The 24,137-nt window shown below is 35.6% G+C and overlaps 1 protein-coding gene across 2 annotated transcripts in view; it reads right to left on the reverse strand.

The window, feature by feature from the left end:
* The window catches only part of LOC142353575 (uncharacterized), a 240,676-nt gene that overhangs the window by 19,258 nt on the left and 197,281 nt on the right, over positions 1–24,137 (reverse strand). For both annotated transcript variants that reach the window (XM_075405854.1, XM_075405853.1), the window contains one exon: positions 5,870–6,813. In XM_075405854.1, coding sequence (XP_075261969.1) covers positions 5,870–6,802 — 933 coding nt within the window. In that variant the 5' untranslated portion in view covers positions 6,803–6,813. The remainder of the gene's footprint in view (positions 1–5,869; positions 6,814–24,137) is intronic.

Below are 24,137 nucleotides of genomic sequence, written 5' to 3' on the forward strand. Positions count from 1 at the left end.
AACAAAAAGAATTTTTGCTATAGCTTGCGTAGGAAAAAAGTTAGTTTTTGGTAAGTTAATTTCCGATTAATTCGAATAATTAATTTTAAATAATTTTTAAAAATAGGTCTTTTTGATAAGGTCAAGCAGTTGTTCAAATCAAACCAAACTCGGCATGGAGTATCCCGAGGGTATGTAGAGTGTAAAACAAAAAGAATTTTTGGTATAGCTTGCCTAGGAAAAAAGTTAGTTTTTCATACGGAAATTTGCGAATTTCGCAAATAGCGAATTTTGAAAATAGGTCTATTTCATCGGGTCAAGGAGTTGTCCAAATCAGACCAAACTTGGCATGGAGTATCCCAAGGGTATCGAGAGTGTAAAACAGAAAGAATTTTTTGTTTAGCTTGCCTAGGAAAAAGTTAGTTTTTCATACGGAAATTTGCTATTATTTCCGAATAATTTTGAATAAGTAATTTTAAAAATAAGTCTTTTTGATTCGGTCTTAGAGTTGTCCAAATCGAACCAAACTCGGTATGCAGTATCCCCAGGGTGTGTAGAAGGTAAAACAAAAAGAATTTCTGGTTTAGCTTGCCTAGGAAAAAAGTTAGTTTTTCATACGGAAATTTGCGATTATTTCAAATACTTATTTTTTAAATACAGTATTTTTCGTCGGGTCAAGGAGTTGTTCAAATCGAACCAAACTCGGTATGCAGTATCCCGAGGGTATGTAGAGTGTAAAACAAAAAGAATTTTTGGTATAGCTTGCCTAGGAAAAAAGTTAGTTTTTCATACGGAAATTTGCTCTTATTTCCGAATAATTTTGAATAAGTAATTTTAAAAATAAGTCTTTTTGATTAGATCTTAGAGTTGTCCAAATTGAACCAAACTCGGTATGGAGTATCCCCAGGGTATGTAGAGTCTAAAACAGAAAGAATTTTTGGTATAGCTTGCCTAGGAAAAAAGTTAGTGTTTCATACGGAATTTTGCGATTATTTCGTTTATTTAATTTTTAAATATAGTATTTTTCATCGGGTCAAGGAGTTGTTCAAATCAAACCAAACTGGGTATTGAGTATACCATGGGTACCTAGAGTGTAAAACAAAAAGAATTTTTGGTATAGCTTGCCTAGGAAAAAAGTTAGTTTTTCATACGGAAATTTGCGAATTTCGCAAATAGCGAATTTTGAAAATAGGTCTATTTCATCGGGTCAAGGAGTTGTCCAAATCAGACCAAACTTGGCATGGAGTATCCCAAGGGTATCGAGAGTGTAAAACAGAAAGAATTTTTGCTATAGCTTGCCTAGGAGAAAAGTCAGTTTTTCATACGGAAATGTGCAATTATTTCGAATAACTTGAGATTATTGAATTTTAAAAATAGAGAAATTTTATCGTATCAAGGACTTTTTCAAAGCGAACCAAATTGATATCCCAGACTACCAGTCACATTTACGTTGTAATGCAAAAAGAATGGCCAGCTTAGCTTTCCTAGAAAAAAAGTTCTTATCTCAATCGGAAATCTCGACTTTTTCGCTTATTCTATTTTCAAAAATAGAGAAAATTTATCGGGTCAAGGACTTTTTCAAAGTCAACCAAATTGATATCCCAGACTACCAGTAACATTTAGGTTGTAATGCAAAAAGAATGGTCGGCCTAACGTTCCTAGAAAAAAGGTTTGTATCTCAATCGGAATTCTCGACTTTTTCGCTTATTCTATTTTCAAAAATAGAGAAATTTTATCGGATCAAGGACTTTTTCAAAGTGAACCAAATTGATATCCCAGACTACCAGTAACATTTAAGTTGTAATGCAAAAAGAATGGTCCGCCTAACGTTCCTAGAAAAAAGTTTGTATCTCAATCGGAATTCTCGACTTTTTCGCTTATTCTATTTTCAAAAATAGAGAAATTTTATCGGATCAAGGACTTTTTCAAAGTGAACCAAATTGATATCCCAGACTACCAGTAACATTTACGTTGTAATGCAAAAAGAATGGCCCGCTTAGCTTTCGTAGAAAAAAAGTTCGTATCTCAATAGGAAATCTCGACTTTTTCGCTTATTCTATTTTCAAAAATATAGAAATTTCATCGGGTCAAGGAGTTGTTCAAATCGAACCAAACTCGGTATGCAGTATCCCCAGGGTATGTAGAGTGTAAAACAAAAAGAGTTTTTGGTATAGCTTGCATAGGAAAAAAGTTAGTTTTTCATACGGAAAGTTGCCTTTATTTCGTTTAAATTGCAATTATTGAATTTTAAAAATAGGTCTATTTCGTCAGGTCGAGGAGTTGTCCAAATCGAACGAAACTCGGTATGGAGTATCCCAAGTGTATATAGAATCTACAACGAAAAGAATTTTTGCTATAGCTTGCCTAGGAAAAAAGTTAGTATTTCATACGGAACTTTTTGAATTTCTCGAAAAAGGAATTTTAAATATAGGTCTTTTTTATCGGATCAAGAAGTTGTCCAAATTGAACCAAACTTGGTATGGAGTATCCCCTGTGTAGGTAGAGTGTAAAACAAAAAGAATTTTTGGTATACCTTGCCTAGGAAAAAAGTTAGTTTTTCATACGGAAAGTTGCCTTTATTTCGTTTAAATTGCAATTATTGAATTTTAAAAATAGGTCTATTTCGTCAGGTCGAGGAGTTGTCCAAATCGAACGAAACTCGGTATGGAGTATCCCAAGTGTATATAGAATCTACAACGAAAAGAATTTTTGCTATAGCTTGCCTAGGAAAAAAGTTAGTATTTCATACGGAACTTTTTGAATTTCTCGAAAAAGGAATTTTAAATATAGGTCTATTTCATCGGGTCAAGGAGTTGTCCAAATCAGACCAAACTTGGCATGGAGTATCCCCAGGGTATGTAGAGTGTAAAACAAAAAGAATTTTTGGTATAGCTTGCCTAGGAAAAAAGTTAGTTTTTCATACGGAAATTTGCGAATTTCGCAAATAGCGAATTTTGAAAATAGGTCTATTTCATCGGGTCAAGGAGTTGTCCAAATCAGACCAAACTTGGCGTGGAGTATCCACAGGGTATGTAGAGTGTAAAACAAAAAGAATTTTTGGTATAGTTTGGCTAGGAAAAAAGTTAACTTTTCATACGGAAATTTCCTAATATTTCCGTATAATTTTGAAGAAGTAATTTTAGAAAGAGCTCTTTTTGAATTGGTCTTAGAGTTGTTCAAATCAAACCAAACCCGGTATGGAGTATCCCATGTGTAGTTAGAAGGTGAAACGGAAATAATTTTTGGTATAGCTTGCGTAGGAAAAAAGTTAGTTTTTCGTACGTCAGTTTCCGATTAATTCGAATATTTATTTTTAAATAATTTTTAAAAATAGGTCTTCTTGATTAGGTCTTAGAGTTGTCCAAATTGAACCAAACTTGGTATGGAGTATCCCCTGTGTAGATAGAGTGTAGGAAAAGAAGAATTTTTGCTAAAGTTTGTCTAGGAGAAAAGTTAGTATTTCATACGGAACTTTTTGAATTTCTCGAAAAAGGATTTTTAAATATAGGTCTTTTTTATCGGATCAAGAAGTTGTTCAAATCAAACCAAAATTGGTATGGAGTATCCCCAGGGTATATAGAGTCTACAACAAAAAGAATTTTGCTATAGCTTGCGTAGGAAAAAAGTTAGTTTTTCGTACGTCAGTTTCCGATTAATTCGAATATTTAATTTTAAATAATTTTTAAAAATAGGTCTCTTTGATTAGGTCTTAGAGTTGTTCAAATCAAACCAAACTTGATGTGGATTGTTCCCAGTGTTCCTAGAGTGTAAGGCAAAAAGAATATTTGATGTAGCTGTTGTTGGTGCAGAAGTTATGTGTTTTAAGTGTTGCTTGGTTTTTTTAAAAAAAAAATTAAAAATATAGAGTTAAAAATGGGTGGGACGCCTTTCGGGCGTCAAGATTTTTCGGTGCTCTCCCTTACCCCTCCCCTCGTTCCCTCGCCCGTGTTTTCGTCTCTCGCTCGTGTCTCGCGTTCTCTCGCTCGTCTCTCGCTCGTCTCTCGCTCGTCTCGCGTTCTCTCGCTCGTTTTTCGCTCGTTTTTCGCTCGTCTCTCGCGTTGTCTCGCTCGTCTCTCGCTTCGGTCTTTTGGTTTGAGTCTATGATGTGTGTTTATGATGTGTGATATATGTTTATGTTGATTTCAGCTTTCTTGAATGAGTGTCAAAAAAAGTCTTATCTTATTAGAGGTTCATTTTATTCTTAATGCTGATAGATAGACACCTTGAATAATTTTGCTCACCACAGCAAAAAAAGGCACTGTCTACTATTAGTATAAAGATGTTCATGTACCTCACGTAAAAAAAAGACTTTAAATATCTGGATTTGTGGAGTTTTGGAACCCTCTCTGTCTTCAGCTTCAAGGATCTGCACTGCACCCCAGCAGGTAATATTTTTTTCCGTCTGGTGAACGCACTAAAGTCTGGACATGAACGCACGATGGTCTGGACATGAACGCACGATGGTCTGGACATGACCGCACGATGGTCTGGACATGAACGCACGAAAGTCTGGAAATGAACGCACGAAAATTTTTCGTGCGTTCATGTCCAGACCATCGTGCGTTCATGTCCAGACCATCGTGCGTTCACCAGACCATCGTGCGTTCATGTCCAGACCATCGTGCGTTCATGTCCAGACCATCGTGCGTTCATCCGTGTTTCCAGACCGTGTAATTTTGAACGCACGACACCCCCTTCGTGCGTTCATTTCGGTCTGGACATATCTGGTTTCGGTCTGGGACCTCAGCCTGGGTAAGGTTAAAAAAGTAAACAAAAATGAATTTGTGTGACACACGCACTTCATTGGACAACAGTGTCACAGTGCCAGAACTTGTATAAAAAATGAAATACGTTAAGCCAGCTGTATAAGGTGTTGGGTCGGTTATGAAGGTGAAATCAAGTCTAAAACGCATTTATTTAGCTCTTTCCAAGTGGCAATCAAGTTTACAAGAGATTGAATCCGCCCGTCACGTGTTGAGAAAATGCGACAAAATCGACGTATTTTTGTCAGTTCTGTCGGTTTTTTATGGAGGAGCTGTGAATTATTGTGGTTTTTGTCGGTAATATCGGTATTTAATCTAAGAATTGTCGGTTATCGTCATTTTTGTCGTTATCGTCAGTCTGAGTTTGATTTAAATAGAAAAGGAAACTAAGCGAGAGGTGGCGCATTGGAGCAGAAGCCAGATAGTATTAAGGAGGTTGTAAGTTCGAACTCTGACAATGGCAGTAATTTTTGTAGTATTTTTGGAACAGAAAGAACCGACCATTTTTCTGTTTAAATACCATCGGTTCCACTAAGCTAAACCGACGAAAAGCGACGATTTCTTGTGTTTGAATCCGACGAAAATCTCAACACTCGATGATTTTTCTTAACATCTTCTCTTATTGCCTTAGTTCTGATCATCAAACTTAGTAGACTTATCATCGTAAACGTCAGAAAACAATTTGAGCGTAGATTCTTTTTTAAATAATCTTATAATCTTTGGTTCCTGCGTAATCGCAGCGGAACAGCATAAGGCTACGGCGGCCTGTTCTCAGCTGCCCTTTTTCTTATTACTCCCCACATTTCAGACTGTTCTTTTTATGAGCAGCATTGCTCTTTTTTTGGTGAATATGGCCACTTTTATTGCGTCTGAAACTTTCACGTGGTACCATCATTGCAGCCAACATTGGTCAGGCTATGGTCAACCTGGAGCTATGTTTAGTTAAGTAAGAGCTCATCCTTACACAGACAGCTTCACGGAGCCAGGGAATTGAACTATCAATCATTGGAGCGTGAATCACACACCTTACCTGTCGGCTATCAAGCTATTTGAGCGTAGATTCTTTTTTAAATAGACCTGCATATGCGGTGATGATCGTTATGAGTTCAGTACTGAAAAAGAAAGACAGTGGGGCTGAGGTTGTCTCGGCCTTGGTCTCTGATAACACTTGTGTCTATCTCCCTCTTCTCCTTCCAGTCACTCTGTCTCAACACACTCACTCTCCATCTGTTAGTCTTTGAACTGAATAGAGAAGCATAGAGAGTGTTGTCACTTGTCATTGCAATATCATGCAACTCATTCTCCTCGTCTCGCCTCACTTCTTCCCTCTTCTTCCCATGTTCAACTACCAACCTTTTCTCTCTACATTTTATCCTTACTATATTCACAACATCAGGAAGCCAATCAAAACAAAGGATCTCTTGTCTGCTGGAATTGTAAGCTGCTGCATCACAAATTACTTTTTCACATGTCAATTTTGTCATCTCTTGTAAGAGTTGTCTACCTTCTCTTATCACTCTCTCTGTTGTCACAATCTCTCTTCTCTCTTTCTGCACTTCACTCCATTGTGTTTGTAGGCTTGTACTCTCTTTCTCTTCTCTATCATTGTCTGGCGATGACAACTTTTCCAATTGACATTTGACTGATTCAAATCCTTCATTTAATTGTACCTGAAGACAAGTCGCAGCTTTTGTTTGCTTGTCAACCATTTCCTTAACTACTTGGACTCGATTCATTAATTCTTCATTGTTTATTGATTGTGTCACTTCTTTTTGTTTCTCCTCCAACTCACAAACACCTCTCAGAAAAATTTTGCATTCTTTTATAAACTCCTTGACAAATTCAGTAGTTTGTTCTTTCAATGCAGTGATTCGATCAAACATTTGGCCATGAGGCTTCAATGTGCTGTCGAAGAGCTCGATTGAATGTTCATTTTTGTTTGCGTGATCACTTTTCCAGCAAGATTCGCATATTGAAATGTTGCATCTGGCACTTGTGCAAATGTATTTTAGCGGTTCTCCGTGTTTTCTGCAATTATTGGGCATAAAACACAGAGACATTTCATCCTCAGCTGAAAAATACATAGGCGGCTGAAAATCTTTTATTGTTGAGGAACAAAAATCATTATTTATTATTGTTCCGACCCCTCTTGATGAAGAGGAATTATATACTCAAATTGGTTTTTTGTTCAGAAAAATTTGGCCGAGTTGTGGGTGGTTTCCTTAGAGCGTAGACTATGGAATTAAAAAGATTTTTTCAATTTTCGTTATTTAAAACGAGTTATAGAGGTTTAAATTTTTGTGAAAAGTTAGACTTAAATTCAGCTGTTTTTATTCACATTTTCGGTATTTTTCACCAAATGCTCGCAAATTTTGCTAAAAAATGTTAAAATTATTAGCTGTAGTGTAATTGATTCTATCTTCAAAGATAGAGGAGGGTTGCTGAGTTGTTCGGTTCGAGTTTTTTGGCTCAAATTAATGCTAAATTCTTCAAAATTCAAACATTTTTTGTCAAAAAATTCACTTTTTTTATCCCACTTACATTAAATTTGAGGGTAGTAGACAGTTTAAAACTGCGGCCATAATCTTTTTAAGCTCAAAATAAAGCTAATTCTACTCCCGCTGGCTTTAACAGTCTTCTGGGATTATAATATTGTCAGTTTTTTTGCAAATTTAAACTCGATAAATATACAAAATGCATTATTTATTTTTGACAAACTGAAAAACTTTGCTTTAAAATTAATCTATTTCGCAACCATTTCAACAATTGAGTTCTTTTAGACGTGCAGAAGTATCTGGGCTGATCTTGTTCTTGCTAAAGGTACTTAGGATAAAGTTTTTTAGGCTTTTGATTGGGCGTGACCTTTTTTTTAAACATTTCCCCAACGTAAAGGGTTTTTAAGTAAATTATTGGCAATAATTTCAAATCAGGGCTCAATCAAAGACAGATACTAGTTACAGTGAACAAGGCTCAACGAATTCATATAAAGTTCTCAGACTAAAGCTTATAGTTTTTATGGCTCTGACCAATTGTTTTCGTAAAAACATTTATGGACTTCTTGCGTTTTGCTTTTATTTGTTATATACTTTGTAGCCCAATGACTTAGTGTCCTCAATCAAAAAACCAGTTAGCTTTCAGATTGAAACTGGTTAGTATAAATGAACCTAGACAGTGTTTTATTGTTATCTAAGGTGTGTTATGACTTTGAATATATTCGTTTTGAGAAAATAGGGGTGAATTTTGAATTTTGCCTCTACTTCTTTTTAATTTTCTCAACTTCAGGTGTAGTCTCCTTTTCAACAGGAGGGATACAAATTCCTGTGAGTTTTTAATGAATATCGGTAATGGGTTTATATTCAACTAATTGTTTCTTTATTTTGATACTACGCTTTTTCAATTTTTTTCTAACTTTTGATAATAATTGCTGATTTTATGAGTTCAATTTGTTTCCTCGTGGAATTATCACATTTTGACACATCCAATTGGAGGAAAGCATAGTAGGTAAATTGAGAAGCGTTAGAAAAATTGCAAAACGTATCTGGATATGTTGAATAGTTTATTCTTTTTGGGCTGAGAAACACTTATCTCGCAATTTTTTTTCTTTCACTTTGCATATGTTTGTCTTTCTTTTTGTTGTCATCGGGACACTAAGCCGGTAGCGATTTGTCTCAATTGCTTCCCAGAACGTTTAACTCAACCTAGTTAGAGATTTCAGATTGTAACTGTTTGTTTTAATGACTTTCAAACTAAACTAAAGATTTTTTTTCATCTGCCGCCTGTTTGCTTTTATTTTGGGCACCATGAAATTAAATATCACTCATTAGAATTCTCAATTACTTTTCTGATATAAACGTTCATTGAGATTGGTCATACGTTGTGACTGATTGCTTCGACCATTAGTTTTCCACAAGTTCTCGAGATTTCTATATTTGAGTTTTTGAGCTTTGTCTTTTTTAAATAATTTGTAGCTCAGTCTCTGTAAACACAAATCACAATCCGTTACCAGTGAGTTATAGTTCAAACTTTGAAACTTTTTTAGATTCAAACATTTTTTTCTCGTTCTCGGCTTGGTCACTACGGTTACTACGAGATTTCATAAAATGTTAGTTTTTTATATACTTGTACATTTTAAAGGATTTTAGTTTTATTTTTAATTTATAACAATAATTGAAGGTCCCGTTGGCTTTGAAATTCTGTACACTTGATATGTCTCAATTGCTTCCTGTGTAGATTTAAATGAACATTATAGTGATTTCAGTTGATTTCTAATGACGTTGATAACTGCGAAGTTAATTGTTTTCAAAAATGAAAAATTATTTTTGAAGTTCGCTCACGTTTGCTCACTTTTGTCGATCTTTTAACCAGTCCCATTGAGGACAGGTCCCATATCTTGTCTAATGAAGCATAGAATCAATTGTTTTGTTAAGGTTTTTTCTGATGCGAGTTTGATTTTGTTATTTTTTTATTATAGACATCGAGATTTGCTCGTAATTAATGTTTGTTGTTAGATTTTTTTATTATCCTTCTATTAGTCCTATTATCAACAACTTTTATCGGCCCTCTAGCGTGGCATCATTGTATTCATTGATTGTTTATTGAACGATGTGTATGTTTTTGATAGTTTTCTATCCCTTTTATTATCCAATTAAGTCAAGAATGTGGATGAGCGGGGCCGAACATTAAGTGCGTACGCAAATTACCGAGCCTCTTTGTCTATTTTACTCTTTGTTTTCCGTATAAATATAAATCTATAGCTTTATAACTATATATTTAAATCTATAAACATATATGAAAACTAAGCGAAATTATAGCAAATGTGCCGATTTTGTTCCAATTCAACCAACTGTCGCATGAACAAACTCAAACTTGACAAACCTTTGAGGGCCAAAAACAAGATTGGTCTAAAAATTTCATTGAGATTTTGTGGAAGTAAAAACTCGAAGCGCATAAAATCCGATGAAGAAGCAGAGTTAAGTCCTTGAACCCGCGTTGGCGAAAGCTAGCTCAGTTTTTGAGGGGTCATATATTGCAAAGTAAGGTGATCTGGATGCTAGGATCATCAGTTTTGTTAAAAAACATAACATGTCAATTCTGATATGGTGGCACTGAAAAATTAGGAGTACCTGAATCTCCATTAAAGTGGCGAGAAAAACGATTTAAAAATCTAATCTCATAAATGCAACAACGAAAGGTTTTTTAAACTGTAAGAAAAGGAAACACAGGGGAATGGCTGCAAATCGACTGAAAACAACATTGAACTATTGTATTGACATTTTGCTATTATCTGCAAACAGTTAGCTTTCTTTCTAAGATGGAAAATGGAAGATTAATTGCAAATAATGTCCAGTCAAAACAAACTTTAGGTCCCGAAAAAAAATTTCCGGCTTTTTCTTTCTCTCCCGTGTTGACCTTTCTTGGCAACCATATCCAAGAGCCATATATGGTTCCATACACGCCATACAGAATTTTCGTTGCATGATCTTACCATGGTTGCCAAGTTTTCCATACAAATTTTTTTTCGCGTTTCAGCGATTCCATGAAAGGGTGGGTATACACGTAGAAAGTAGACAGGATAAACCACAAACAGAACATTTTTGGTCTCTATTGCTCTTGTATGGCATCCAAGAAATCTTGTATGGCATCCAAGAAAACTTGTATGGCATCCAGGTCTGGCTCTTGTATGGCATCCAAGAAATCTTGTATGGCAACCAAGAATTCTTGTATGGCATCCACGAAACTTTCCATAGCATCCAGGAAAGCACTTGAATCAACGATAAAGACCAGAAAACAATGAAGCGGCTATAAATGGTCAAGAGAGAATTTTTTCAATCATTTATTAATCTCGTAAGCTTGAGATGAGAAGCATTTATGGCATACAGGAAAACCGTAACCCAACCACAAGAAGCCACGATAGTGTTTATTGCAGCAATTAGTTCTCTTGTTGGAATAAATTTAAGTTCGTGAGATCAAGTGGGGTCAATTAGACCACTTTTGTCTCTAAGGGGTCCTTAATATACAAATACAATACTTCCTGTGGCACAACATCTAAAAAAACATATATTTTGCATCAAAATTATGAAAAACACTTGTAAGCACTTGTAAGCAAGCATAGAATAATAAAGAAACACAAGTTTAAATATCGGGTGAAAACTGCAGAGAGACAATCGGAAGTCATAAAGACAAATTAACATATTTGGGTAACGAAAAATTTGAAGAAAAATATATTACGAGAAAAATGAACACTGGAGAAGTTTTTGAACATTTCAATGACCATTTTTTCAAACCAGCTATAGCTTTAAATTTGTTTCCGTTAGACAAGTCTTTGACCTAACAGAAACGCCTTATTTTAAAAAAAAATTAGTCTTTTTTTACGAAACCTCGAAATATTTAGTTGTAATTAACTTTTCCGGATCTGGGCACAACGCAGTCGATAGCGATGTAATGGACAAATATCAATAGTGCATGAACTTAAGATCAATGCTAAAGCAAAGGGCAGAAACAACGAGAAAAGGGAACATCAATATAGGAAACTGTGTGCAAACAAAATTAAAACGCAAACTTTTTTTTAACTAGAAGAGCTGGATCAAAATCGTTGTTCATTGCATTGATTATTAATATGACAATGTAGGGCTCCTATTTGGCTCAGTGGAAAAAACTGCTTGACCGAAAGGAGGAACTTTATCTCTGAAAAAACTTTTTTAAACATACAATTTTTTTAGGAAACCTCATAACAACGAGTTTGGTTTGAGTTTTTCTTGCTCTGGGCAATAAAAAATGCTAATCAAATTAAAATAGAAAAAAAGACGAAAGTCTCAGTCGTGTTCGAAAGCCTCAATGAGTGGTACGAAGTATATCTCATTCAGAGCATCAATCCGTAGCAACTTTTCTTTTATCGAGTCTGCGAATATTGTGTCGTATCTTGACGATTCTTCAACTTTCAGGAAAGAGAAAAAGGGCGCTTTCACTGGATGGTTGCATTTGACAGCATTGACCACTCGGTACAGTTGAATTCCAATCTTTTCTAACCCATTTTTAACCATAAATATTCGAATTCGACCGTACTTGGTAGAGTTGTGTGTACTGAAGCTGACATAGCTGTTGACAGAAGAGAAATGAGCCACCGAATCGAACTCGAGACCTCTTATTTGTGCATTACTGTAGAATTCATCGCCTTCGCCTTGAAACCTTTCAGGGATACTTGACTTAACAGCTTTCCTTGTGAAAGATTTCGCTCTAAGTTTCAGCTCAAGACAGAGCCCAGTGAGAGAATCTGTGTCAACTTTCGAAGCATAGGATGCTTTGTTTCGTCTGTATCGTTCGACAAGCAAGGCCGGATGGTTAACAGTTCCCGTAAACTTTGACTGCAGCAGATAATTTGCTGACTCAAACATCATGGCAGATGTTGTCCACAGCGGGCCGAAATTTTTTACCTGCCAAGATAAATGAGAAAGAGCGTGAATATTCGCTGAGAAAACTTCGTTGCCATAGCATTCCTCGACTTTGTTTAGAAACAAATGTATCAATTTACCGGCTTGATCAGCGTAAGTCCGAGATGTCAGAAGAAGTCGAATACTGTAGCTCAAAAGGAGAAACCGTTCGAAGAGACTTTCATTTACAGTGAGATGAAACAAAACTGGACCAATGTACAGCAGCCATGTTTTCAATTCGTTTGCCTTCAAAAAATTGATGTCTTTAAGGCTGCGAACTTTTCGTTTGAAATCACAGGTGAGCTAAAAAAATAGCTAAATTGATGTCAAAAAAATGCTGAATTAAGTAAAACTAACCTGAATAGATTGAACCAATCGATCCAAAACTTCGAGGTCCCCTTTCGCAGTTTTGCTCGAAATGACTATCATCAAAACTTTAGATACTCCCATGTAAACTTGATGCATCACGTCCACAGGCGCAGCCAAGGGCAGGTTGTCTATCAAATCAAAAATTTTGCAACGACCTTTGACACCCCGGTAAGATCTCAAATTCTCTGTTTCGAGTTTTTGAAGGCACTCGTTGTGAACTTCGGGAGTTCTCATAACAAACGCTCTATTAGGAAAGAATTGCATCTCATCCCCGAGCTGAGTTTGCACTAAACAGAGCGTGCAAGCATATTTAGCTAAATGGTGGTGCATATTCAAGATTGAGGCAGTGGCAGGAATATCCGACACCAGCAAAATGATTTTGAATTTGACTCTGTAACTGACACCAGAGAAAAAGACTGTGCGCACTTTCTCCTGCAGTTTGTCCTCTATGTCCTAAAAACAAGAACAATTACACAACTTTGATAACAAAAAAATTGTTTAAAAGAAATGTTCAGACTTGCCTGAAAGACACTATCCCAATTCGGTTTGTTGTCTCCTAGCCAAAGGGAAGCCAAAACAATGTTCTCGAACGATGATCTCAATTTCGGAGGTAAATTGGCTATCGCAAGCCAGACAGGCCAGATCGACTTGGAGGCTGATCTCATTATTTTGACACCATCCGAGTTCAAAATGAGGAATACATTAAGTAAATTGGAAGTCGTTACGAAGAACTGTGGGAGATTTAAATCACTTTCCTGATTTCGTTTGGCATCAAATTTCTTTATAGACTTCAAGTGTTTCGTGATTACGGATAACAACTTGTCCACAAAATCTAATTGCCATCGGAAACCAAACCCACATTTTTTCACATGATTTGCCTTCTCTTCTTCCGTCAAGTGGAACTTTTTCTTCATTGATCTGAAGCTTGGAACAACAATTTGAGGGCGCACAGCTTGAATCAGTTTAACCCAATCAGTTGCTTCAGAATCAGATGTTCCGTGCTTGGCGATTATTGCAAAAACGCAGAGTACAAAATTTGAAAGAGAACCAGAGTCAACAGCTTCATCTTCAGAGGATCCTTCGTCAGGTTTTTGCTCATCTGCATTCGAATTAGATACATAAAGAATCTCCGACAAATCCTGTAGATCATTACTGATAATAAACCACAAATGTGCATCCGTTTCCGAGTTGTCTGGTGTGGAGAAAAAAGGATTCACTCGATTATCTCCCTCGTTTCCTTCGGGTATCATCGTTTCATTCTCATCGTTTTCATTCTCTTCCAGTGCCATTGTTGAATTTTCGTCTTCCTGATTCTCCTCAGGTATTATTGTTGTTTCGTTTTCAGCGCAAATTGTCTGCTCAAGATCGTTTTCGTCGTGGCTAGACCAAGACTCATCAGTTGAGTCGTTGAACAAACTGCTAGAACTACTACTGGAATATCTTCGTCCTTCTCCGAGGTTTGGTCTAACTTTTCGCCTCTTTTTCGTACTTGCCAAAAGGAATCTTCTCCTTTCCCTGACAACGTGTGTCAATAATTTCGAGTCAATCAAAGAATACCGTTGGCGAGAAAACGCTGCATTTTGTGAACCAGTCTCAGCAACTTCGTGAAAACTTGTGTTGGGACATTTGCAATTTCTGTTACCGGCGTCAAAAAAATCGCTTCCGTAAAAGACAAAAAGTTCATCGCCAGGCAACAGATTCTTGATTATTTTCAGCTTAATACATTTGACTCCTTTGATGTTGGACACAATGTACTCACAATTAGGAACGCAAGAGTGGTTTACGAACCTAACAGCTCCAACCATCAACCTGGCGTTTCTGCAAGCGTCTGTAGGCCTGAAGACCGAAATTGGCTCTATCAGATGCTCATCTTCTTCATCAATATTCTCGAGAAGAACCCAGACATTTTCAGGGCACGTATTTGACTTTTTCAATAACTCACTGCCGTGATAAAAAAACCAAATCCGCCAAAATTGTCAGGCAAAATTTTGAAAAGCGACTGTTTAGATGCAGCATAGCATGCTCGAAGCAACTTATCATATTTTTCGTATAAAGAATTTTCGCGAACAGAAGCCCAGTACTCATCGGGTGTGATTTTGCTAATCATTGGTTGTACATCTCGAGATTCCTGAGATAATAACTGAAAAGTAACATGGGCGTCACATTGAGCCAAAATTAGAGCTTTGTGCTTCTGTCTCATTCCAACTGAAAGATAAGAAACGACTGAAGATAGATTATTTTTGCCGAAATAAACTAAACAAGGATATAATTCTGATCTGCAACATAATTTGTTGGCTAAAAACTTTCAACTCGTAAGAAAATTACAAAAAAAAATTACGAAACAATTATCAATTATAGCTTGAATTAAAGCAAGAGTTAAAACACTCAAAACAAATAGAGAAGGAAAAGCATAGCAAAACTGCATACAGCGCTTGAAATGAAAAAAAAATCAGAAAAAAATCCAAAATAAGATGCAAAAAGTTACCGAGTAGCTCAGGAATAATTTGCGCAACCGTTTTTTTCTATCAGCGGTTGAAGTCTCATTACTTTAGTCATTCTTATTTTCCTTTGACTGAAAGTTATCATCCTTGTCATTCGTTCGCCCTTCTTTAGCTTCCACTCAAGATCTTTCCTCCCGGATTCTCTTTGAGGATTTCGTGGGCGGCTTTTTGAAGTCCAGACCCATCTGATTAGCAGCGCTCCTTGCTTCTTTGAGGGCCAGCTCAGGGTTACGCGGGTACTTGTTCCGTACAACATCTAAAAGCAAACATGGCAAATTTCAGTGAAGTGAGATAAATTTTTTTGTAAATTTGGAACAGTTATTGATGTAGTTTTATTGCTTAGTGACTTTCTAAGCACAGAAACTTAACGTTTGGTTTTGGAGAACACAAATGAGAAAAGAGAACTAACTATCAAATGCGTCTTCAGCTTCTTTTGCAACACGTTCTCTTTGCTCCGTACAGCTTCTGCCGGGTCCAAGCCGTTTTGAGTAAGCAATCTTCTTTTTCACCAAACATCTTTCTCCCAAGAAGTCGACCGAAATTTGAAGCTTCGGGGCCTGCTTCTAACTCCATCAGGTTCTGACTATTATACATTACAACAACCGCATTTTCATTATCAATGTAAACATTCTCATTGCACAGAATTAGGCCCAATGAATTCAGTAGCTCAGCATTTGACGCTTTCTCAGTTCTTCTGAAGTCTTTCAACTTCTGCCTGTGAGACTCAATTAATGTGCCAAGACTCTTTTCCAATTGTTTTACATAAAGATTTTCGTTGCTGTCGTCCCTTAAATTGGCACTTGTCTCAGTGGTGACGCTCTCCGAATGAAAACTGACTAATTCATTGCCTCCAACTTCAACTTGCGCACCGTCGTCAGAGGAGTCCGACAAAATTCTAGCCGATCGTTTTCGCGGTTGCGAAACTAATTCATCAGCAGACCATTCAGAGGAATCTGACCAAGAATCAAAAGAATCTTCCCCAAAAATTTCATCACTTGCAACACTGTCAGACATATCTGAAAAAGCAACCAACCGTTAAATCATGTTTGTCAAATTGAGCACTTTGGCAACATAGATGAAAAGAGTAGGGAAAAAAATGGAAACATGTATTAATTGCCATAACAATCATTAACAATCTTGAAAAGAAAAAAAACGTGCAACTTGAAGACAAAAGGAAGCATTTAATTTTGTATCAAAGCTGAATGGAAATCCATCCACTTGCAAAAATGGCAAGGCGAAAAAAAACAAAACAAACTTGCGCATAAAGGTGAGCATAAATAGAACAAAGCAGCAAATATATAGCCAGTAAACGTCGAAGTTATTGAATGGGCTCAGAATTCTCCTTATCCCTTTTATGTGGATACTTTTGACTCATCTCAGCTCCATATTGGTTCGCCCCCGCCCACGCTTTGTATAATGCTCCTTCTTTATCATATGGGAAGTTACGCTCAACTGCCTCACGGAAGAGTCTATCGTCATCAGCACTGCATGGTATACGAGCACCACTTTTATTAATCTTACGACCGACACGAAGATTAATCAATGCACTCTCCTCTCTTGTTCCGAACATCACAGCCCCAATCGCTCTTCCAAATGCTGAAGGACCATGTGACGCATCAACTGTCATAAGATCGGTACCATGGAACATCAATGGTTCCCTGTTTACTTCTCCTGCCTCAAGCGGCACAGCATTTGAAGACGCAACTTTCTGCTTCGATTTTTTCATTAATACTGCAAGCTTTGATCGAAGCATTTTGTTCTCAGAAGCCATCTTCTTAGAATGCTCCTCCTGAACTTTTATTAATTCTTCAAACCTTCTGGTCACAACACTTGTCATTCCAGCGAGAGGTTCCTCAAAGTCCGCGGAAGATTTCTGAAAAACAGGATGATACGTTTCAAACCAAAAATATCATTCATAAAGTCTTAAAAACAAATCAATAATCTTCGAAGCTTAAATAATTTTCTTTGTTAGGTTGTTTAGGTTTGGGACGATTCATAGCACTAATAAAAATGAGTAGCAATGCGAACTTGTACCGAAGTGATTCAATAAGTTTCAATATTAGACTAACTTTAGAAATTTCATTGACAGGGGTGGAAGAGGCTCCTAGTACAATTGGAGGTGCAGTTGACGTTTGCTGAGAGCAACCCACAGTACCCTTGTCAAAACACAAAGAACCTGACGCTTTTGCGGACTTTTGTTTCTCATCGCCCTTTCGCTTCAGAATTGTCTTTTGAGAAACCATCGCCTCGTTCGTATTGGTGTCGTTTCGTTCAACTGGACAGCTAGAAGTTTTCTCCACCCTAGGGGAAAAAGAAATGAGGTTTTGATGACGTCAAAGTAAAAGATAGCGGATAGAATGCCGGAAAAAAGCCACCGTGGACCCCTCGGACCGCCTTTAGTATTGAAGCAGGTATAAAAGATAAACAAAAATCGACAGGAGGCCAACAATTTTTCAAAGTGTTAAAGTGTTCTAAAATTTCTGCGGTTTTATTAGATTTAATAAATATGGAAATTATGCCTGTACAATGGAGAACAATCAGCTTAATACTAATGCCAGTCTGTAGTATATTCCAAGGAACGTTCAAAACCTAACGCCTAGGTTTATTTAGGGGTCGAAAACGATGTAGTCGAAAACGATTTAAAAAACTACCTAACTATTTGCAGTATTTGAAATAATTGCCACTTACTGAGGGGCGAAACTGACGTCAGTGAGTGAAGTTTCAGCTTGCGCAACCCTGGCCTCAACATTTCTCTCCACTTCAATTTTATTTGACCTCAATGGAATAGCGCACAACGAGCTTTTAATATAACCATGATCGAAATAAAGCATAACCTTCTCCTTTGGCTTCATATTCATCTTCATCGCAGTTGTATACTCACGAGGCCACCTTGGGCTATTATACTCTAATTCAAAAGGTTTTTTATTGTGCTTCTTGTAGAAAACCCAGACATGCTTGCTGGCTTCTCTATCGAGATTTTCGTCAGCTCCAGTCATAATTCTTAGCTGCGGGTTCAATCCACAATTAGCGCGTGAGGACTTTCTCATATTGATTGATCTGAAAATTATGTTCCGAATTAACTAACTAAAACTACAGCAATAACTGGCCTTGAATGATCCAGGGCAATTTAGAGAGATATTTTGCGAAAAAGGAGGTATATTTAAGAGGCAAAAGTACACCTAACTCTTCTGAGTTTCCAACCTAAACTTATAGAGCAAACCACTTCCACATCCAAAAAAATCGAGTATACATACTTTCTGAAGCTGATAGAAAACGAGACATTATCAAACAACTCATACATCTCAATTCACTAGCATCTCGATTAAAAAAGAAAGAGAAGAATTCCGAGAAATTTTTTTTAACCTAATCGCAACTTTTCTTCTAAAACTCACATTTTTACCAAATTTTTCAAAGATTCATTATTGACTGGACCAAATAAAAAATATTATACTAATAATTCCAAATAATTATTCAATATATTTGGAATTTTCGTATGAAAACCTAACTTTTTCCAGGGGCAAGCTATAGCAAAAATCTCTTCTGTTCTGCAATCTACATACAAAGGGTATAATACATATAAAATTTGGTTCAATTTAATCATCTCTATGACCAAATCCAGAAAACATAATTCGAAATTTCAAAATTATTTGAAACAATCGCAAAGATCCTATTGAAAAACTAACCTTTTCTACAGGCAAGCTATAGAAGAAATTCTTTCTCTTCTAGACTCTACGTACACGGGGGATACTGCATACCAAGTTTGAATCAATTGGGACCACTTTTTGACCCTTTGAAAAAGTCCTATTTTCAAAATTATTTATTCGAAATAATCGCGAATTTACGTACGAAAACGTAACTCTTTCCAAAGACAAGCTATAGCTAAATTCTTTCCGTTCTAGACTCTAGGTACACAGGAGATAGTGCATACCAAGTTTGGTTCAATTTGGACAACTCTATGACGCATTTAAAAATAATTATTTAAAAAATTTTTAAAAAATTATTCGATTCTAAGACCCAATTAAAAATACTTATTTCAAAATTTAAAAATTATTATTCGAGTTAATCTTAATTTTCCGAATAAAAACCTAAATTTCTTCCTAGGCAAGCTATACCAAAAATTCCTTCTAGATTACAATCTAGACACAAAGGGGATACTTCATACTTCATAATTCTTTTTCTTTTCGAATCTAGGTACACATGGAATACTCCATACCGAGTTTGGTTCAATTTGAATAACTTCTTGACCCGATGAAAAATACTATATTTAAAAATTAAATATTTGAAATAGTCGCAAATTTCCGTATGAAAAACTAACTTTTTTCCTAGGCAAGCTATACCAAAAATTCTTTTTGTTTTACAATCTAATTAGCCATGGGATACTCGATACCGAGTTTGGTTAGATTTGGACAACTCCTTGACCCGACGAAAAAGACCTATTTTTAAAATTCTTTATTCGCGAAATTCGCAAATTTCCGTATGAAATACTAACTTTTTTCCTAGGCAAGCTATACCAAAAAATCTTTTTGTTTTACAATCTAATTACCCATGGGATACTCGATACCGAGTTTGGTTAGATTTGGACAACTCCTTGACCCGATGAAAAAGACCTATTTTTAAAATTATAATCGCAAAATTATTCGAAATAATAGCAAATTTCCATATGAAATACTAACTTTTTTCCTAGGCAAGCTATACCAAAAACTCTTTTTGTTTTACAATCTAATTAGCCATGGGATACTCGATACCGAGTTTGGTTAGATTTGGACAACTCCTTGACCCGACGAAAAAGACCTATTTTTAAAATTCCTTATTCGCGAAATTCGCAAATTTCCGTATGAAATACTAACTTTTTTCCTAGGCAAGCTATACGAAAAAATCTTTTTGTTTTACAATCTAGTTACCCATGGGATACTCGATACCGAGTTTGGTTCGATTTGGACGACTCTATGACCTAATCAAAAAGACCTATTTTTAAAAATTATTTAAAATTAATTAGTCGAATTAATCGCAAATTTCCGTGCGAAAAACTAACTTTTTTCAGAGGCAAGCTATACAAAATTCTTTTTGTTTGAGACTCTAGGTACACATGGGATACTCTATGCCAAGTTTGGTTCACTTTGGACGACTCTATGACCTAATCAAAAAGACCTATTTTTAAAATTATTTATTTGAAATAATGGCAAATTTCCGTACGAAAAATTTATTTTTTTCAGGGGCAAGCTATACCAAAAATTCTTTTTGTTTTACACTCTAGACACACATTAGATACTCCATGCCAAGTTTGGTTCACTTTGGACGACTCTATGACCTAATCAAAAAGACCTATTTTTAAAAATTATTTCAAATTCCTTATTCGCGAAATTCGCAAATTTCCGTATGAAATACTAACTTTTTTTCAGAGGCAAGCTATACAATAAATTCTTTTTGTTTGAGACTCTAGGTACACATGGGATACTCTATGCCAAGTTTGGTTCACTTTGGACGACTCTATGACCTAATCAAAAAGACCTATTTTTAAAATTATTTATTTGAAATAATGGCAAATTTCCGTACGAAAAACTTACTTTTTTCAGGGGCAAGCTATACCAAAAATTTTTTTTGTTTTACACTCTAGACACACATGAGATACTCCATGCCAAGTTTGGTTCACTTTGAACAACTCCTTGACCCGACGAAAAAGACCTATTTTTAAAATTATAATCGCAAAATTATTCGAAATAATAGCAAATTTCCATATGATATACTAACTTTTTTCAGAGGCAAGCTATACAAAAAATTCTTTTTGTTTGAGACTCTAGGTACACATGTGATACTCCATACCGAGTTTGGTTTGATTTCAACAACTCCTTGATCCGATGAAAGAGACCTATTTTTAAAATTCGTTATTTGCGAAATTCGCAAATTTCCCTACGAAGAACTAACTTTTTTCAGAGGCAAGCTATACAAAAAATTCTTTTTGTTTGAGACTCTAGGTACACATGGGATACTCCATACCGAGTTTGGTTTGATTTCAACAACTCCTTGATCCGATGAAAGAGACCTATTTTTAAAATTCGTTATTTGCGAAATTCGCAAATTTCCATACGAAAAACTAACTTTTTTCAGGGGCAAGCTATACCAAAAATTCTTTTTGTTTTACACTCTAGACACACATGAGATACTCCATGCCAAGTTTGGTTCATTTTGAACAACTCCTTGACCCGACGAAAAAGACCTATTTTTAAAATTATAATCGCAAAATTATTCGAAATAATAGCAAATTTCCATATGAAATACTAACTTTTTTCCTAGGCAAGCCATACCAAAAATTCTTTTTGTTTTACACTCTAGACACACATGAGATACTCCATGCCAAGTTTGGTTTGATTTCAACAACTCCTTGACCCGATGAAAAAGACCTATTTTTAAAATTCGTTATTTGCGAAATTCGCAAATTTCCGTACGAAAAACTAACTTTTTTCCTAGGCAAGCTATAGCAAAAATTCCTTCTGTTTTAGACTCTAGGCACCCATGGTATACTCCATACCCAGTTTAGTTCACTTTGGACGACTCTATGACCTAATCAAAAAGACCTATTTTTAATCTATTATCAAAATTCCTTATTCGCGAAATTCGCAAATTTCCGTACGAAAAACTAACTTTTTTCAGAGGCAAGCTATACAAAAAAATCTTTTTGTTTTACACTCTAGACACACATGAGATACTCCATACCAAGTTTGGTTCACTTTGAACAACTCCTTGACCCGATGAAAAAGACCTATTTTTAAAATTCGTTATTTGCGAAATTCGCAAATTTCCGTACGAAAAACTAACTTTTTTCAGAGGTAAGCTATACCAAAAATTCTTTTTACTTGACACTCTAGGTACACATGAGATACTCCATACCAAGTTTGGTTCACTTTGAACAACTCCTTGACCCGATGAAAAAGACCTGTTTTTAAAATTCGTTATTTGCGAAATTCGCAAATTTCCGTACGAAAAACTAACTTTTTTCAGAGGTAAGCTATACCAAAAATTCTTTTTGTTTTACACTCTAGACACACATGAGATACTCCATGCCAAGTTTGGTTTGATTTCAACAACTCCTTGACCCGATGAAAAAGACCTATTTTTAAAATTCGTTATTTGCGAAATTCGCAAATTTCCGTACGAAAAACTTACTTTTTTCAGAGGCAAGCTATACCAAAAATTCTTTTTGTTTTACACTCTAGACATAAATTAGATACTCCATGCCAAGTTTGGTTCACTTTGGACGACTCTATGACCTAATCAAAAAGACCTATTTTTAAAATTATTTATTCGAATCAACCGCAAATTTCCGTACGAAAAACTAACTTTTTGTCTAGGCAAGCTATACCAAAAATTCTTTTTGTTTTACACTCTGGACACACATGAAATACTCCATGCCAAGTTTGGTTTGATTTCAACAACTCCTTGGCCCGATGAAAAAGACCTATTTTTAAAATTATAATCGCAAAATTATTCGAAATAATAGCAAATTTCCATATGAAATACTAACTTTTTTCCTAGGCAAGCTATAGCAAAAATTTCTTCTGTTTTAGACTCTAGGCACCCATGGTATACTCCATGCCAAGTTTGGTTCACTTTGAACGACTCTATGACCTAATCAAAAAGACCTATTTTTAAAATTATTTATTCGAATCAATCGCAAATTTCCGAACGAAAAACTAACTTTTTTTCTAGGCAAGCTATACCAAAAATTCTTTTTGTTTTACAATCTAATTACCCATGGGATACTCGATACCGAGTTTGGTTAGATTTGGACAACTCCTTGACCCGACGAAAAAGACCTATTTTTAAAATTATAATCGCAAAATTATTCGAAATAATAGCAAATTTCCATATGAAATACTAACTTTTTTCCTAGGCAAGCTATAGCAAAAATTCCTTCTGTTTTAGACTCTAGGCACCCATGGTATACTCCATGCCAAGTTTGGTTCACTTTCGACGACTCTATGACCTAATCAAAAAGACCTATTTTTAAAATTATTTATTCGAATCAATCGCAAATTTCCGTACGAAAAACTAACTTTTTTTCTAGGCAAGCTATACCAAAAATTCTTTTTGTTTCACAATCTAATTACCCATGGGATACTCGATACCGAGTTTGGTTAGATTTGGACAACTCCTTGACCCGACGAAAAAGACCTATTTTTAAAATTATAATCGCAAAATTATTCGAAATAATAGCAAATTTCCATATGAAATACTAACTTTTTTCCTAGGCAAGCTATAGCAAAAATTCCTTCTGTTTTAGACTCTAGGCACCCATGGTGTACTCCATACCCAGTTTAGTTCACTTTGGACGACTCTATGACCTAATCAAAAAGACCTATTTTTAAAAATTATTTAAAATTATTTATTCCAATTAATCGGAAATTTACGTACGAAAAAATAACTTTTTTCCTTCGCACGCTACAGCAGATTTTATTGCCAATTCAGTACTGAGTGGACCGATATGTTTACGTTTTGTACCAAAAAAGGGACAAAAAACAATCTTTTACAAAACCAGAGAGACTTTAAATTTTAGCGTCTTGTACGCAAATTGGCAATTTCTACCACAAATCCAACTTTACTGCTAAAACTCATATTCTGACCAAATTTTTTGCAAATTCAGTATTGGTTGGACCGATAGGTTTGCGTTTTGTACCAAAAAGTGACAAAATACAATCTTTTACGAAACCATATAGACTATCATTTCTCTACTTCCTCTACTTATTCGAATTAATCTGAATTTTCGTATGAAAGCCTAACTCTTTCTGGAGGCAAGCTATAGCAAAAATTTCTTCTAGTCGAGGTTCTATGTACACAGGGGATACTGCATACCAAATTTGGTTCGATTCGGACCACTTTTTGACCATTTGAAAAAGACCTGTTTTCAAAATTAATTATACGAAATAATTGCGAATTTATATACGAAAACCTAACTTTTTTCAGAGGCAAGCTATACAAAAAATTCTTTTTGTTTTACACTCTAGACACACATGAGATACTCCATGCCAAGTTTGGTTCACTTTGAACAACTCCTTGACCCGATGAAAAAGACCTATTTTTAAAATTCGTTATTTGCGAAATTC

The sequence above is a fragment of the Convolutriloba macropyga genome, chromosome 14, assembly GCF_964194025.1.
Source record: "Convolutriloba macropyga chromosome 14, txConMacr16.3, whole genome shotgun sequence".
Lineage (NCBI taxonomy): Eukaryota > Metazoa > Xenacoelomorpha > Acoela > Convolutidae > Convolutriloba > Convolutriloba macropyga.